The sequence below is a fragment of the Amphibalanus amphitrite genome, unplaced genomic scaffold, assembly GCF_019059575.1.
Source record: "Amphibalanus amphitrite isolate SeventyFive unplaced genomic scaffold, NRLGWU_Aamphi_draft 000544F_arrow, whole genome shotgun sequence".
NCBI lineage: Eukaryota > Metazoa > Arthropoda > Thecostraca > Balanomorpha > Balanidae > Amphibalanus > Amphibalanus amphitrite.
In genome coordinates, this window is record NW_024882038.1 from 12,860 (window position 1) to 30,689 (window position 17,830).

Consider the following 17,830-nt stretch of genomic DNA (forward strand, 5'->3'; position numbering starts at 1 on the left):
TATCCTTCGCAGCAGTGACAAGTCTGTAATTTAGCCCGACAACGTCTGTTCGGTAATGGATGTCTCTGAGCAGGTCAGTACTCGGTTGCACGACATTGTCCGCTTTTGATGATCATTCGATGTGCGAGAGCCATTTGTAGACAACTGCTTGTAATCACGAAGTCAGCCGCTTTGGTCGTTGATAGGCGTGCCATTTTCAACGTTAATGAAATGACGCAGTTGCTTTTTTAGGCTTCCCTCGTATCACCATGCACTATATTATTACGTAAATATTTTTGTATCATATGCTAAGAGACTTGGCAATAATAAACATTGCAAATGGTAGGAGCAATCAACTGAAAAAGCAGGAATTTAGGATCGTTTTATATCCTGTTCCATAGTACGTGTTTGTTTCTCGTAGGTGGTATACCTACCAGTTTAAGTGTGAAATTGTGCAAGTGACGAATGGAATTATGGTATCCTTGTCATTAATTGTACCCAACAGTCAACACTCTGTCGAATTAGTAAGGGATGAATAGCTTATCTGTTGATGGATTCGTACGGCCCACCTCCGATCTTAAGGTAAGACTGCACGGTTGATGACGGACCGTGAATGCAGGTGACACCCTTAACAGTTAACAGCCACACTCTAAATACCCGACGGGCATCACCCCGAGCCAGTCCAACACCGGACAGGCCTTATGGCTGTGACGAGTGAGCCAACGCGTTACTTAACCGCTGTTATGGCTCGATATGATTGTACTGAACCACTGGCGACAACGTAACTTTATTGACCGTGGTCAAATTCTTTTAGCGTTCCTCATGACGCGCGCTATAGGCGTATTAGCAAACAAGTGTTGATTAATGTTCCCGCCAAGAGTAATAAATGGTGCTACGCTGCTCCTACGTAAACTAATTTTTTACTTTCGCTTGCACATTTTCGTGAAAACACTTCTTTTTGCAGACAACAGGCGCATCAGCCAGTCTGGTAAAAAATCAGAATGCACTTGATAGTTGCACAATCTGTCTATTGATTTCTCCGCAGGAGATGAGAGACAATTGACAGATATTTTGACAGATACCCGACAAAAGTTGATGTCAGGTGTGTTGAAAGTTGCAGTTTTCCGATGGAAGGTCGCGTTGAAGTCTCCCGCGCATTCCTAACTAGTGTTAATTGCGTGTAGAATGTTGAATTTCACGTTCATTCATTTACATATTCTACGCTATCGTTAATCATTTTCCTTCTATTATGACGACTCGATACTTTCCGCGTTGTGTGCTATGATTACATTGGAATAATTGAAACGAATAATTGGAAATATTTGATCTGCCTGAGACAGACGATGATATTCATGCGTGACTCACCGTTTGATATTGGTGGGTCCGGCTGGGGTAGCACCAAGGCACCAGTCCGGGTCTTCAGCGAGAGAATAACAAACCGAGTGAACTCGACAGCAGTTTGACAAACCGAACTGTCATCTGCACCATCGCAGTTGTTGAGATAAGTGATCAACAGAGCCCAAAACAGCAGTCGTGGGGGAAATGAGACATGGTGACGCATCTTTACGATGATGAGCTTTGAAGTACGGGATGTCTTCAGGTCATCAGAAAGTCTTCAGAAGGCTGAAGAGGCCTCTTAGGGTGCTACATCATGTGGCGGACTTGAGACGCTCTCCCGGTAAAGGACGCGCTCAAAGCCACCCATATTCGCACCAAATGACACAGCCTACGGTACAGAGCGTGAAGTCTATCACCGCAAGAATAACAGGACCAATCTGGATAAACTCGAGACTGGCGGTGGTCGTGAAGTCTGTCCACCGTCACCACCGGAGTCTGAGACACAAGTCTGAGGCAAAAGTCTGATGCACCGTGGCACCCGCCGGCGTCAGACTAACTCCAACTAACCCCGACTAACCCCGAGCGTCCCCAGTCGCCCGTCACTTCCCCTCGCTCCCACAGCTCCCCACTGACTGAAGGCCCGCCCCAGCCGACGCCTCAGGGCTGCCCCGCGGCCACCAACTATTGACAGCTCTGACGACGCATATTGCTTCGAACGCACGGTGTGCTTATAAAGTTTGGCTACTGAATGGAGAGTGATACCATTAAATGGCCACATCAGATCAATATCCACTTCACAGTTGACTGTGAAAGTTTTCGTGCATTGCGTTGCTGTGACTGACAGTTTGAATAGAGGGCACGAAAGTCACACAGAAAGTCACAGAGTGTTTTGCCAACAATGTCAATGTCAATGAAACCTTTTCAAATGCCAATTATTAAAGATTATTTTCCTTGTTTGCAATTGATTAGCTTAGAGTTATCAATTTTAGTCGTGTTTGTAACAAGATGCCACCCGATCAAGGATAAAAAGCCATGTGAGACAGCAGTGGGTGAAGTTGAATTATAGGGAATGAGTTGCTTGAGATGAAGTGCATGATATCATCATGTCAATTTATACAACTCATCGAGTGAATTTTGTTTTCTAAGAGTCGTTTCTCGGATGTTTTTTTTAAGCTCGTTGGATATGCATCCCTGATTGCTTCCTGATATGTTTATACAGCGTAGTAGGATACGGTGTGATTTATAGCAGCACAACATATCCCAGCTGCATTTTGTTCTGAATTTGTGATCATGAATCGATCATCAGTTTCATGACGTGCCTCTAAAATTCATACTCAACCGTAATATATTTGGACAATGCATGCACATATTTCTGCCCCTGAGTAACATATGTAGATGGACCGATAGCACGAATAATGGAAAGATCGCCATATAGTCACTACGCTACAGAACACACACCCTTCATTCGCCAGCTCCTTCTGAAATCTCACTTAGCACCGTCCGTATGTAAATATAAAGGAACAATGTCTACCAGCGGCCATCCAGTCATCGATATCGAGGCATGCAGTATTCAACGATGCACCGATGCTGTATATGCTTTGCTTAGCTAAAAAAAAAAATGTTTCCTTTGTCTTGTCGCATAGTGATGTTGTTGACTCCCGACTTTACACGCTCGATACACATGGGCTCTCAGTTTGGTGGATTCTTTCATCCTTCATCACTGCTTTTTCTCTTCTAATCGGTGTTCCATGAAGAACTGCACCTGCTTTTCGGACCTCAGCACACGGGGCTGTTTGAACTGAAGCAGGAATGTGGAGGAGCCACTGATGAGCTGGTCACGATACTTGGAGAAAGTTCCAGGAATCACCGACATCACCTGCAAGGAAGAGGCCGAGTGAAAAAAGACGAAATGTAAGGAGAATATTCATACACGCTGTCTCGGGAAGCGAAGACACATTCCAGACCACTTCATGCGAATTTATCATCACAAGCCAGGCTAGTCAATGCATTCTATATTTAAGCAGAAGCGTCTAGCACTATAAGGAACGCGTACTGCAGCTCACTTCGATCCAAAACAGTCGCAGCTAGCCGTGTGGTACCTGTATGGTACTCAGGTTAAACGCACATTACAGGTGCTTTGCCCCACGCCCGAGAGGGTGCATTACCCGTAACAGCACATTTAAAACAAAGTTCGTCGACTCGTAATGCGTCACGAATATGATTATATAACAAGCAGCGCTACATGCCCAAAATAGCTGGCATTCATAGCTTAAATCCGCTGGTTTGACAGGCTTTTTCATTGGTTACTTCAATCTGTATCAGTCAAAGTTTAAGCTTTCAGAAAGCGTGACATTAAAATTGCCCATTTTGCAAAATGGATTTGCTCCAACATAGCATTTCGGCATCGTTTAGAATTGCAAATATTGGATTTAGTGCTAGCTAAAGCCATACATACGCTTATTTTTTGCATGAAGTGAATAGTATCTGAGAAAAAACGCACGTGAAATTTCGTTAAAGCGATTTATATGTGACATGAAAGCGTAGTGATTTTCTTACGTCCAAAACTCATCAGCTAGGGATCCAAAAAAGGAAGTAAATGCAAAATTCCCCACGTTCTGGAAAATGGCTATTGAAAAAGTAAAACTGTAAAATGTTCAGCACTTCATAGAAATGCAGGCAAGCATGCAAGGCAGGCGTTTGAAGCGCTTTTATAACACCCTGCTCTGTCCCAGGTACGTGATAAATTATATGACATTTTATGGAGCTTGCATTGAAATAAAGCGAATAAGTGTTTCTCCGGAGATGTCTTACCTTCATTGGGCCAATGGCGTTCTTGACCCTGAACGACTTGTAGACATAGTTTTGTTCGCAGAGCTTTTCGTCGATCTGTGGGTGATATTATTCAGTTATGTAAAGCAAAAATCGCTTATATGCGGCACAGGACGATGCATTTACACTTTCTAGAATTGCTCCTTGAAATAGGTATCGGTGATATTTCATGCTAATCGAATTTCTTCGAGCAGAGGCCTTTGTTAACTTCACGGGATACTTTTCAGTCAGATCGCCGATAATTGTGCCTATATATCTAGATGATATCTAGTATTGTCATTGCTAAACTTGTTATTTTCCCCTGTCACATTGTCCATGACTCCTAGCTGAGCTATGAAGAAGACTACGACAATGCTGATCCGAAAGATATCCCCACCGATCGCACTCACCCTCCCAAGATCCTCTGCTCTAAAAATCCTCACCATGTTCTTCTGCTTCTCCGTCGGGATGCCTCCCTCCGTCTCCAAGAACACGAGGTAGTGCGGTGGCTGGCCGTCAGCTCCTTCACGGGAGAGCACACTTTCAGCAGTGGTGAAGTCGAGCAGTTTAATGCCACCCCAGCAGTGTACTGCTGACTCCAGTGAGCTGGTGAAGCTCTGTTCGCTGAGCTTTTCGAAGTTGACGTTCAGCATCTGGCCGTTTCTGAGGGAGGTGAGGTAAGGGTGTCCACGTTGATCAATGTGACCCAGGTCAAATATGTGGCCCCGATTTAGAGCTAAAGTGAAGGCAAGTTATACCTATCAGATAATGTCGGTGAAGGAGTTAGAGAAGGAGAAGGAAGGTAAGGAGCGTGTTATAGTATAGAGCTGGTAGAGCTAAGGAAAATATATGAGTTTAGTTGTGGGACGAAATTTAAATTTAAAATTCAGAACCATTCTGTGTGATTTGTTTTTAGAAAAAGCAGTGAAGCACTGGTCAAACTTATCAAGGTATTTCAAATGATGGTTGGCTGCATGTCAATCAAAGGACTTGCCACTTGCCACATCCAAATAAAAACCGCGATACAGAACATGGAGAGCCGCAAAGATATCCACCTGAACATGAAGTCGACCAGCGGTATCTGGTTGAAGAAGCCTACCACCTCCACGATGTCTCCGAGTCTGTACCGGTAGAACCCGGACACGTTGGTGATGATGATCTCGTACATCTTGCCCACCTGTAAACCATAAAAAAATGTTTTTAAAGACAGAGGGAAGAGGTTTACTGAGATTAGAGCACTTGCCTCTTTTGAAGAAAGACACGCAAAACAAACTGATAGGCACAATTATATTACATTGAATGCGTTTACCGATTCCCACAAGCAAATGTAAGCAGTAGGGGTAATAACTTAGCTATCTACTATAGAGTAGGGGTAAATTTTTGCTCGCCTTCCTATATGACGTTCATGTGAAGTCAGAACATACATGGAGCTGTCTCAGTCTTCCTATATCCTTCACAACAAATCAAAAACCATCCAGTCTATCTAAACTTCTTGCGCTTCCCCAGACTGACCTCGACCTCGTTTGCCTGTACTGGCTGCGCCCCCTCTGCAGCCACCCCCTGGTCGTCGACAGGCAGGAACTCCAGGTATGCTTCACTCGGCACCAGCACGTAGCCGGGTCGGTCTCTGCCGTGGCGGATATTCATACCCAGCAGACCTTCAGTGCAGATGTAGATCGCTGAAAGGGAAGTTAGACGTAACGTTAGTAGAATATAAAGAGACGTGTCAGAAGGGTGAAATGCTTTAACTGTACTGGTGGATGGTGGATAGGTGAATGGTGCATCATGGCATCGGTCAATTTTGAGATTGTCCAAAGTTAGTCAAGTAAAGGCTAGTAAAGTAGTGACAGAAGTGTCCCCTGAACTTCAGATAAATCTGCAGCTTCAGGCAAAGTCAGACAACAAAGGTGCCAGCGGTTATTGTACAATGTCGCTTTGGTACCCTATCACTCAAGTCTAGCACATATTTTTAGATCTACGAGTAGACACCTACATACTTTGCCTTGGACAGGCTTTGTCAGGCATGAATGGCTGTCAGGGGAACACTTAGGATTTTCACACAGAAGGTATCCCAGTACCAAACCCACATCTCTGAACCCCATCTTTCTTCAGGAGCGCTCACGTGAGTGGATCGTTAGGTCTCCGAGGTAGGGACGACACCGCTCCTTGTAGACGGCCATTGACGACCCCGAGCTGTTGGAGGCCACCAGGGACATTTTCGGGAAGATCCTCATCATGATGTTGTCGAAACCTGTAATATTGGCATGGTGTTGTAAAGAAGTTGGACCAAGCTCTGGCTTGGTAAATAGTTTGGGCGGTACCTACAGGTAAAGAATGCATTGAGTCAGTCATCTGCTTGATTCTTTGTGCATGACAAATAGCGTCGTTGCATTTGCCGTCCAGGACTTGCCTTGAACTGCAATGAATCGCTTGAACTATCCCTTGAACTAACGTGAATTGATTCATGATATGATATGTACGAAGGTCAATAATTTTCACTCTCCTTCAATGTAACCTTTCGAAAACAGAGTACATGTGAGGTCATGTTACACATTGAAGCCCTGCAGGAGCGACCACTGACACTGCGAAAAACGGCAGCTCCTACCAGATTGCCTTTGGAGAATTTTTACATTACCTTTGGAAAACTCTACTTCCAGCTGAGCAGCACGTTCCGGCTCTGGCTGCAGCAGTTCGTTCAGCTTCTCCCGGACCTCGGGCGTCACGTTCACCTTCTCATCCAGCCTGCCTCTGCGGAGATCCCGCACAAGGCTCTGCCAGTGGTCCTCCAGAAACTTGAGCAGCGTGAACATGTTGGACGCAAACGATCCATCCAGTCGTTCCACATTCGGATCGCGTAGTCCAAACAGCAGTCCCACATACTTGGAGGCCTCCTGGTCGCCGATGGTCATCGCTTCTGGCGGCAGAGTTCCCAGCAGCGTGGCCGTCGGACTCTGCATTGCCGTAGCCATCACCGACCCGATCTTGATGCCGCTGTCGGTGAAGCGATATCGTGGAGCGCAGAACGTCGACAGCGAGCGACCCAGGCTGATCGGAAGGAGATCCCGCTGTTCTGAACCGTAGAAACCGGCTACCATGGCAGTGAAGTCAAGACCTCTGGTAGAGATTGGGATCAGCTTGGCCCGGCCGGTTGTGCCGGAGGAGCACCCGAACATGGCTGGGGGCTGGCGGTCGCCAAACATGGCACCGTAGTCGCCACGTTCCACTCGGGATATGTAGTCCTCGTAGTCGCTATAGGTGGTGATGGGCTGGGTGCGACGAAACTCCTCCAGGGAGGTGATGGAGGAGAAGTTGTGGGCCCGCCCGTAGTCGGATGATGCGTTGGCGCGGATCTGGTTGAGAACAAACTGTTCTTGCGTCTGTGGATTAGAGAAGTTGTTAGAGTAAGGAACAAATAGTGCTTGTGACATCAGCCTCGTCAATTAAATTGCATTGCGAAACTCTGCTTGCTTTCGCAGCCAAACATCAGGAACAACAAAACAGTATTTTCGTACAACATTGAACAGGTTTTGCAAGGCAAACCTTGCTAGCGAATAAGATGGCATCTGGAAATTATCCATTTGAGATGAAAGAAATGTTGCTGCAAGAATCTGCATCTTCATATCGTATTTTTCACATTACATCACACGTCCTGTTGGATGTTACCTGGAGAAGGTTTTTCGACTCCTTGACGAATTGCCGCCACTTGAGATAGCCAACCAGTCTGCCGCCACGCCTCAGAAGGTAGAGCAGGACGGCACGCTTCCATGGTAGATGGCGAGATCGCGGTAGGCGCAGAAAGTCGATGACAATGACAGCAGCTAATGCCAGGAGAGCTGCAAAAGGATGGACATTATGAGCTACAACAGGGCAGAGACAACTGCGTCTAAAAGGGGATCGATAGACACAAACTTTGTGTCAGATGAGTTGAAAGGGATCTAATTTTCATGTCCGTTAGTATGAGCCCGCTAAGAGAGGACTAGCGTAGCTAATTAAACTTTAACATCGATTTGCTTAGATGTGAACTTTCTCTTGGCTGGAGACTGGAAAATGAGAAAAAATGGAAAGCTGGAGACACAGCATGCTGCATCGTTTTAAATTTGAAGTATCTGAGTGAATCGGGGGCTATTTAGCGACTTTTCATCACAATTCGATAAGTACTACTCAGTTTTCATCTTCGAGTTATCCCCAATGCTGTCTTTATTGCTTTGAATATGTTCGTCAGTACAACTTTTCACCTACCTGTGGCAGCTGCCGAAAGTATCACCCCTACTACCCCCATGACGACGGAGCCTGTTCCCGACCTTCCCCACAGCTCAGAGGGACTTCACACCCTCCTCACACGGGGACCACAAACGTCGCACACTCGGTCCTTCGAGATGGGCAGAGGAAGCTCTCCGTCGAGCCCGCCTATCGGAGGAGCCGATAGGATATCGTGTGACCTGTATATCGCTCGGACTGTTGAGCTATTGGGTCGTTACCATGGCAACTGCGGCTTAGAAGCTTTTTCGGATTGGTTAGTTTTTTAACGCTTTAGATTCCTTTTAATTGCCTAACTAATGCGGTTCGAAAATATATATCACACCGTCCTCACTTCAACTGGTTGTCAGTGTGGTGCAAGACAGGAAACAAATCGACAAAAAGTTCATTTCATTTCACATGCTGCCGCCTGCCATAGGCGTATGGTGCCACCCTGTTACATAGAAATGAATGAATGAAAACAAAAACTAGCATTTCTATAAATGTATGACCTTTGCCAGTATCCGTGCTTATAGTCGAGATGATTAGAATATTGGTAACAAAGATTACTAACTGAAACTGTTCCTTCTTCCCACCAAATGTTGATCGGATTTCCTCGACAGTCATTTATGCCAGTGCGTCAACTATACCCTTACTGCCGAGTGCCGATAGCTTTGGTCAGCTTTAGTCAACCAAAACAATTTCAGCTCATTCGACTAAGCACTGTATGAAATTATATCGATCAGCACAAACATATTTTTGAATCATAATACGTTCTACGCTGCATGAGAAATAAGACATTAAACGGCGTAGTTTAAATGGTCTGTCAACCTATCATGCTATCTCGGAGTCAGTTCTCAACGACCTTTGAATAAGCTCGATGCCCGCAATGTCCTTAGATATACGACTTTGCGATCCGACCTCTCCGATAGCCGTCCGCTTTGTGAGTGCTATACAGCTGTGAAGATGACAAGCTACCTTTGGTATCTACCTACTACCTGAACGACTAAACAGCCGATGTTACGTAAGGCGTATATGCAGTCATTTACGCAATGATGTAACAAAAAGTGGAAGTGGAAATAGCACTTCTAGGTCTACCTACTAGAGATAGAAACTTAATAGTTGAAGGTTGAAACCATTTTTATTTGTTGATGCCATATCAATACCAATCTATCATTATTTGTTATGAAGATATATAAGTATTCACATTATCTGGATTCATTGCCCGCGAATGTTCATAAGATATCAACAACTTTCCACGGAATCCTAACGTTTTCCTCAACCACACACACACAGGGCACACACGCACACAAACTTCATATGCGTTATAAATACCGTGATCGATCACGAGAGCTGTCGACTACCCACCAGTCAAACAACAAATTATTCGTGGTAGAGTCCTATCATCTCAATAGACGTCCGGATGACATTCGATCGGACCATTGGGGCTCAGACGACCCCTGGGGGCCCCGCGGGGTCAAATGTCACGGGCACGGCCGTGACTCGGGTCCTGCGCGCCACACGGTCACGCGTCTCCATCAATGTCAGCGTGATACGGACACCGTGACCAATGTCAGTCTTTGCTGTCAGATTGCTTGACAGTACTGAGCGGACGTGTAGGACACTTGTCAGGTGTAAGTATGGATGAAATCAGGTGCAGAGGCTCTCAAATTTCAAGCGATGGTTATTGTGTTCACTAAACAGCTCAAATTCAATTTGCTTTGAAGCTGTGCGGTAATTTGATGTGTTGTTTGGCTGAAGCAAATGTGTTATGATAAGGCACGTACAATAGTGATCACGGCATATTACATAAATCAACAATGGAGCCCGTGATTGAAAGAGTTCGGTGGATACTTCTTTATTAACCCGCGCCCCATTGAGGTCTGGCAGGTTCCACCTCCTGCTGGGGGGGGGGTGCAAAGGCCCCCCCTTCGTATCTCCGGAACCAATAGCCGGATCGGAAAAATTCAAACAGCATTCGAAAGAGCTCATCGGGATGCATAAGATAGGCTATCGATGACCTTGATATTTGACCTGTGACGTCACAGGGAGGTCATAAAATGTCAAATCAGGCCAATATACAATGACGAGAAGTCGGTCATAAACATGAAATTTAAGTTTCCATAATGAGTCTGGACATGATGTATATGATAGATCTGGCACGTGGATAGTCACCTGAGTGGATGATGACCTGTGACGTCACATTGAGGTCAGCCTCGACCAATCAGAAAACACTTTCATGAGTCTTAGGGAAAGGCATATTAAATTGTGAATATTCGAGTCTTTATGAAAACATGTCCTATATGTATATGCAACCACAGAAACCTCTTGGACCATTTTTCTTCGACCTATGACGTCACAGGAAGGTCAAACAAGGTCAAATCGTACCGGTTTACAACGACAAACATTTTTTTTACGTAAAAGTGACTTTTCTCACGTGAAGGAACATATTAGCCCGCGCCCGGCTGGGGGTCCTGGATTTCCACGCCCTGCTGGGGGGGGGGGGGGTGTTTGAACACCCCCCCCTTCTAACTCGGCTCCTGGGCCACGTAGCGATACGCGGAAGGCGGCGTTCGAAAGAGCGTCAAAAATAATGACGAAATCACTTAGGTCAATTTTTTGGTCAGGTCAAAGGTCAGGTCACCAGAGATCATTGAAGGCAAAATTCCGCCGATTTTCAGGTCGAATGTCGACAATTTCCAAGAAGCCCACGCATAACTCGGGAACCAATAGAGCTACAGCGCCGCGGAAAAACGCATTCGATAGCCCTATTAACGCCCTTTCTAAGTAATTTTCTCAGATTTGACCTAACGTCAACGGTTTTGCCTGCAGGGGGCAAAAACTGCAAAAATAGCCGATTTTTTCGGAGACAGTTTTTCTGCAATAACTTTTGACCCAAGCCTTGTACGAGCTTACTTTTACCGGCATAGTGTTCCTCTTGTCAAGACGCATCGAATGAACTATAACTTGACCTTGAAAGGTCAACTTGAAAATTTGACCTCAGGTCAAGGTCATGACCTGACCGGAAAGGGTCATGTTGCATATCAGTCGATCCGTATCGTCGAGCTGAACACATCTAAGGCGTTTTCATCGTTCTAGCATGCCTCTATCAAAAGTTATTTGCGAAAAACTGTTAGATACCATTCGTGACCTAAGATGACCTCAGGGCATAAACAGGGCTCACGGACACCATTTTCATGTTCAGTGTGTCTAAACCACTTGTAATTCAGTGTTTGGGAGTTTTTATAATGTCTTTCGTCCAAAAGAGGCGCATTTCAATTTTCTCCCATTGACTTATAATGGGGAGGTCGCAAAATGGACCTGACCTTAGGTCATCGATATCAAAATTCTGAGATATACATTTTGTACATGCTATTGTTCTTAGCAATCGCTGAAAGTTTCAAAGCGATCGGTCACTCGGTGTAGCTATGACAGACATTGAAACTTTTTATGAGGTGAGGTCACTTCAAGTGACCTGGTGACCTGACCTTGAATAACCTTGGTCTGAAATTTTCACAACATGTGTAGAATTGATGTATGATAAGGTATACCAAAAACGCCATGTTTTAGATATTCGCGAAAAACCACAAGGGGGGGGGGGTGTTCAAACACACACCCCCAGCAGGGCGCGGGTTAAGTCAAGAAGAGGTTGATAAGTATTATAAATATTACTCCTGACTGATTCCAAGCACAAATACCGAAAATATTGTGACGTCATAAAAACGGTTGCTACTTTTTCAGTCATTCAAATGGCTATATCTCTGGCAGTTTTAGAGATATTTTGTTAACTTTTGGCAAGGGTAACGCCCATAAGGGGTTTTCTGACATATTCCGGTTTTTCAAAAGTTTCCCCAAATTTCAAAAATATCTCGAGAAGTCTAAATTTTGAGTTAGAATATCCCTAGAGCTAAGGATTTCTATATTTTGGAAATTTTGAGATAGCCATTTTGTTTGCCATACTTTTTATACCTACGATCCAATTTTTGAGTCGCTAAGTAACAACCCTGATTTTCTGCGATTTTTCTCCGTGAACAACTTTTTCGACGACAAATCGCCGAACATGACCTCAGTTTGACCTCAATAGCTCGTGACCTGAGATGACCTGGGACCTAATTTTTCAGAAGTTGTGTAAAATTGATGTCCGGAGAGGTACTGAAAGTTTCAAGTCGAAATTCGCAGTCGTACCTGAGTTATCTGCGAAAAACCACAGGAAGGGCCCTTTGCCCCCCCTCTCCCAACGGGTCGCGGTTTAATAAAGGAAATATATCACTTTAAACATGAAGTTTTGAACTGGAATAGCAGTTTTGTAGCATGAGCAGAGACTAACACGAATCAGGATCTTTTACGCCCCAACGATCACCCATAAGGCAAAGATATTCTATTTCTCGTTCCGAAAAGAGTGCCTTGTGGAGGAATGTCCTGCCTTGTAGAAGAATGTCGAGAAAGCAGCCACCTGTCGCAGAGGCTAAGCTCAGTCAATCTGCGTGCAGTTGTTTTTAAATAAGGCAATATTATTGGTCAACTAATATTATTAATAAGCTTCCGAGACACCACTATTTAGCCTCTACAATAGATGGAATATAGTTCTTCCTATGCGAACAGCGAAAAGTAAAAATTTCTCTTGTAAATAGTAATCATTTTCTTTTCCGATCATTTTAAGCATTAAAAATCATTAACCCGCGCCCTGCTGGGGGGGGGGGGGGGTGTTTGAACACCCTCCATTGTGGTTTTTCGCGAATATCTCAAAAACGGCGGTACACCTTATCATACATCAATTCTACACATGTTGTGAAAATTTCAGACCAAGGTCATTCAAGGTCAGGTCACCAAGTCATGTAACACGGCGGTTTCTCGTGCCCAGGGCGGGGCGCGCCGGTGTTGTTGTCAGCCCTTTACCAGAAGAGATGCTCTGCCGGTCCAGGTGTATTGTCGAGCACAACACAGAGCGAGGTGGTCAGCTACAGTGTCGGTCGAGACCGATGCAGGTACACGTCCGGCCTCAGTGGCCGCCGGGGGTCTTCTCCCAAGCACGCGGAGCAGATGTTATGCGTCCAGCGGCTGTGGAGCCCTGTGGTCTTCCCGGACTGGTAACACGTCCGGCGCCGATGGTGGCTCTAGGTCTTCTCCCCCGTTCCTCCGTCCGGGAGGCCAGAGCAGAACTACTCTAACGTTAGGGCGTAGCCTTCTAACCTACGTGGCAGCTTACTATTGGCCAGGAGAGCATTTCATATATGGTTACACAGTTTGCGATTGGTCACTACCTCGTCGGAGGTGGGAGTTGCACTGCCCGAGGCTCACCCGGTACTGACTAAGTGTGACTAAACTATGATGGACAGGTATGTAAACGGTAGATCTAAAGCTTTTGTTAAGTACAGGGCAGAGCCGAAATAGTTGAATAGCGCGCGCCGCTAAATCCTCAGAAGATGGACATGCGTGACACCGTGACGAAACGGCTTTGGGCGGCGGCGCGGCGCCACGGCTGGGCGGCGGCGCGGCGGCACGGCAGCGCAGCGGCGTGTGGGGTCTCGGCAAAGTCGGCCCCGCACGGCAGAGATACAGTGGAGTAATGAACGTTGAAAATGCCTAATTGAAATAGGGCCACCACGCAGGTAAAATCGAACTACAACTATTTAATCCTAAACCCACTAAAATAGAAGCGACGGTTAGCGTAGACAACAGCAATAAGCAATTAATCGAGAGAGACGCACGGGAGGTGGTGTTAGATGATGACCTGGATCGTGAGCCGGTGAGGCAACTGGTGACCCAGATTGCTGGTGCGCGGGACACGTCACTTGGTAGCGCACGGTTGCGCTCGGTGCGGTACACTGAGTAGTTCAGTGACCCGGATAGTTCCTTGGTCCATTGTGATGCAGGCGCGGCGCCGTGCATACACCATACACATACACTCGCACGCACACTGGGGGAAGGGGAGCAAAGAGGCCTCACACCTCTGGCGACAGCCGCAGAGACGGCGTCGGTCGGTGGCCATACGCGGCCCGTCGCGGCATATCCGTTGTGGCACTAGGCTGAGCGCTGAGTGATGCCGGTGCATCGTCTACAGGTTCCATTTGCAGGCTCTGCTGGCTGCCCGGTGGGGCTGCTGGCGGGCCGAGCACAGGATGACGCTCGTCGAGTTCAATGGCTGGCTCACGAAAGTCCCGAGTAGCAGAAGCGGGGACAAAGCGGGGTAAGCGGTAGGAAGCCATGGAGCGTGGGCAGCAGTGTTTAATGCAGAAGCACATGCAGCAAGCGGCAAGAACGCTGATGATGATAATTAGTAGCCAAGTATATGAGAATGCGGATGGTGTATCGTCAATAACCTGTTCAAGGGGAAGGGCTTCGACGCGATTAAAGTAGTCATCAGCCGGCATACCGTCTACATGAAGCTTGGGTATAACCGAGACGTTGGACTGCAGCGCGGTTGGAATAGCAGTGGCCCAGTGCGAACGCCAGATTGGGATCAGGGAAGAATCATTGGAGACTGTAAACAAATCATCAAAATCGGGGAAGTCGAGGTGAGTCTCACTAGCGTAATAAGGAGGAAGATATAGAGAGTCGCTAGAAGCGGAACATTCCATGGGCAAGGTTAGGAGGCGAACTGGCGACGAAATGGATAGCGTGGTACTATTGTACGGACAGACGATGGTGATGGACAGAGGAGGGCAAGAGACTATTAGCCACGTGCCTCGGGAAAGGTAATGAGCTTTGGGAGCATCGTTCGTAGGGCGGACAATTGGAGCACAGAGACGAGAAATGGCGTGCTCGTCCTGACGGAAAAGAGCCACGACACACGAATCCGCGTTTGCCGTTGAGTAGGCAGGCTCGTGAAGAGGGCAGAAAGGTTGTTTGATCAGAAGACAAGCTTCGATCTCAGAGTCGACAGGCTGGATGTATTGCTGTCTGTTCTCTGATACAACCAAATAGCGGGGTTCGTTGGGAACATAGAGAAGAGAAATGTTATGGCCGTGAAGCGGAACCTGGTAAGGGAAGAAGCGATAAACGTCAAACGCATGGAGCGTATGGAGCAGCGGAATGTAGAAAAGGACGTGAAAAGCATCATCGACTGGAATTAGCTTGGTTTTGACAATGCGAACGTAGTCGCGAGTAGCCGAAGGCGGGAAAGGCAGCGCAAAATGTGCCGGAAGGCTTTTGCTCACCTTACGAAGGACACGGCTGAGGTCACGTGAATGAATAAGGTCCGCGTGGAGGATTCCCACTTGGGCCAGAGCGAGTTTGCTAGAGAGCGATACCAACGAAGTACAGGGTGTCCCATAAGTTCCTTCTCACCTAAATTTTTCTTTTTGAGGCTCTCTTATTTAAAGCCACGCTTAATTCATTTTGTAACTGAGCTTTTGGGGTTGTCATGGCAACTGTGAATATGCTCCAGGGTAACTAATTCGTCTAGACAAAATATTTTTGCTAGAGAGCTCACTTCCTCTGGAGACTGCTTACGCCGCAACATAGAGGTCTCCGATACGGGTACGTCTCGGTATTTAGTCCGCACGTGGGCCATTTGCGACGGTTGAGGGTGACTGAGGCCATACAGTCTGTAGACAATGTCTGTCGCTAACTGGACGCACAGTCAGCAAGTGACGCCGATGATTTGTCGGGAGTCAATCGCTGCAAGTTTATGCTCTTTTTTGTCAGCTCTCAGGGGCTCAAACTGTGTGGCGCCAAAGTGGCCGTCAAAAAGGTCTTAGCGTCAGAAAGTTGGTAAGGAGGCTTTTCAGGATGGATTACCAGCTGTCCAAGAGTATTTTTTCGGGGTATATAACTTACGGTCACTTGTGCTTAGACTTAACGGAGGACGCAAAACAGTCGAAATGTCTTAAAATGGCCACACATCTGTTTCGTTATGCCTTAGGCTAAAAAACTGGAGGGCCAATGACATCAATGTGGTCATCTGGTGGACTACCTAGTCCGTGTTCGAGATAAAACACCCGTCAAAAGTCCAAAACGGTCCCATATGTGCGACGGAAAAGGCCTTCGTGTCATCCCGCTTTATTCCTATGCAAAAGGCCAGGGTCACGGTAATGTGGGGTAACATGCGTCCAGACGCTGAGCAGGTTGCGATTGATACTCCAGAAACAGTGTTGGGACGCAGAATGCTTCTCCAAGAAGATCTAGGAGGAGTTTCAGCCTTCTAGCTTAACTCTAACCGCAAGTATGAACACATTTTGGGAGGAGAAAATGGCATCCGGGAGGTCGTAGGCCCATCTTCAAGCAAGACAGTGCATCAGTGCAGAGGTCAAGCAAAGCATAAAAGTAGTGCCAGGAGACTGTGATAGGCGTCTGTGGCAAGATCACATCCCAGGCAACTCATCGGATCCAAATTTCATAAAAATGTGTTGGAAATATTCAAATCAAGGCTCGTCCAAGCGAAGCGCTGTTCCAGCCTCGAGGAGCTCACGGCGCATGTCAAGTCAGTCTGGGCTAACTTCAAGCCTGCTATGCTGCCAAACATGCCAGTTGGCATGCCGCAGCATGTATGCATGTGTTTGCCTATGAAATGGGGAGCACATTGAGGGGCCATAAACATATCAAAACGCAATGTACTCTGTTTTACATGCAAATATAAGGCGAGAACGAACTTATGGGACACCCTGTATAAAGGTGATTGAGGCTTCTAGTAACTTGTCCTACATTTTCAGCTAGGTCGGCTACTCGAAGCGATACTGTTATGAGTTTGTCTGCATTGTCGGCAGCCCTCATCAACTGTAAGTGTGATGCGCTCATTGAGCTCATCGCTGATTGTAGAGTACGAAGAGCTTTACGATTTTGCGTACTAGCAACTCTAGTAGAGTTGATGACGTGAAGGGTACCATTAAATGCGTGAGCCATAGCGACCTCCTTGGCATTGATAAGCTGAACATTATGATCCAAGTGTTTGATTTCACTTTCAGTAGCAGTTCCAAACAAAGATGACATTACGCTTCCGATGCCATCAATCAGTCCTCGCTTAACACGTTTGGAGCGGCCAGTCCGACGAATGGAGTTGGTCGAGCGTGCAGAGCTGTGTGCCTCAGGAATGGACAGTAGGTCACGAAACGTGTCAACGAGATGGTTCTCCTCCGTCTGCAGCTGATGAATGGAGTGAGACAGATGCCTGAGCGATAGAGTTAGTGAGGCATGAGCGGGGTCAGCGGTGGTGGCGTTAGCAAGCGGTGGGTGATTAGCGATTAGCGTTCGCGCAGTGCGGAATATTTGGTCGGTAGCATCATTGATTCTACTGACATCTTGGCGATAGGGTTTCATGCTTATTGACAGGGTGATAGCCCATGAGCTATAACTTGGGTAAGTCTTTCCAAGCGGTATGAAGAGATGTCCGGGGTCAGTAGGGAGAGCGGCGCAATAAGCAATATCAATCACGTTTGTTACCGTGAGCAGCAGCAGCCATCGGCTCAGCATCGTTGTGACAGCCATGGTCTGAAACACAACGACCGTTTATTACATTGAGCTAATAAGAGCC

General features: G+C 46.6%; 1 protein-coding gene across 1 annotated transcript; it reads right to left on the bottom strand.

Annotated features, from left to right (window-relative positions):
• Positions 1–2,650: 2,650 nt before the first annotated feature.
• Positions 2,651–8,521, bottom strand: LOC122393613 (jasmonoyl--L-amino acid synthetase JAR4-like). Its single transcript, XM_043389826.1, has 9 exons — positions 8,365–8,521; positions 7,789–7,958; positions 6,761–7,502; positions 6,248–6,376; positions 5,638–5,804; positions 5,181–5,302; positions 4,569–4,788; positions 4,129–4,203; positions 2,651–3,193 (listed from the first exon to the last, which is right to left on the bottom strand). Exons 1-9 carry the CDS (start codon positions 8,402–8,404, stop codon positions 3,035–3,037), a joined length of 1,824 nt encoding a protein of 607 aa, XP_043245761.1. The 5' UTR covers positions 8,405–8,521; the 3' UTR covers positions 2,651–3,034.
• Positions 8,522–17,830: the final 9,309 nt, after the last annotated feature.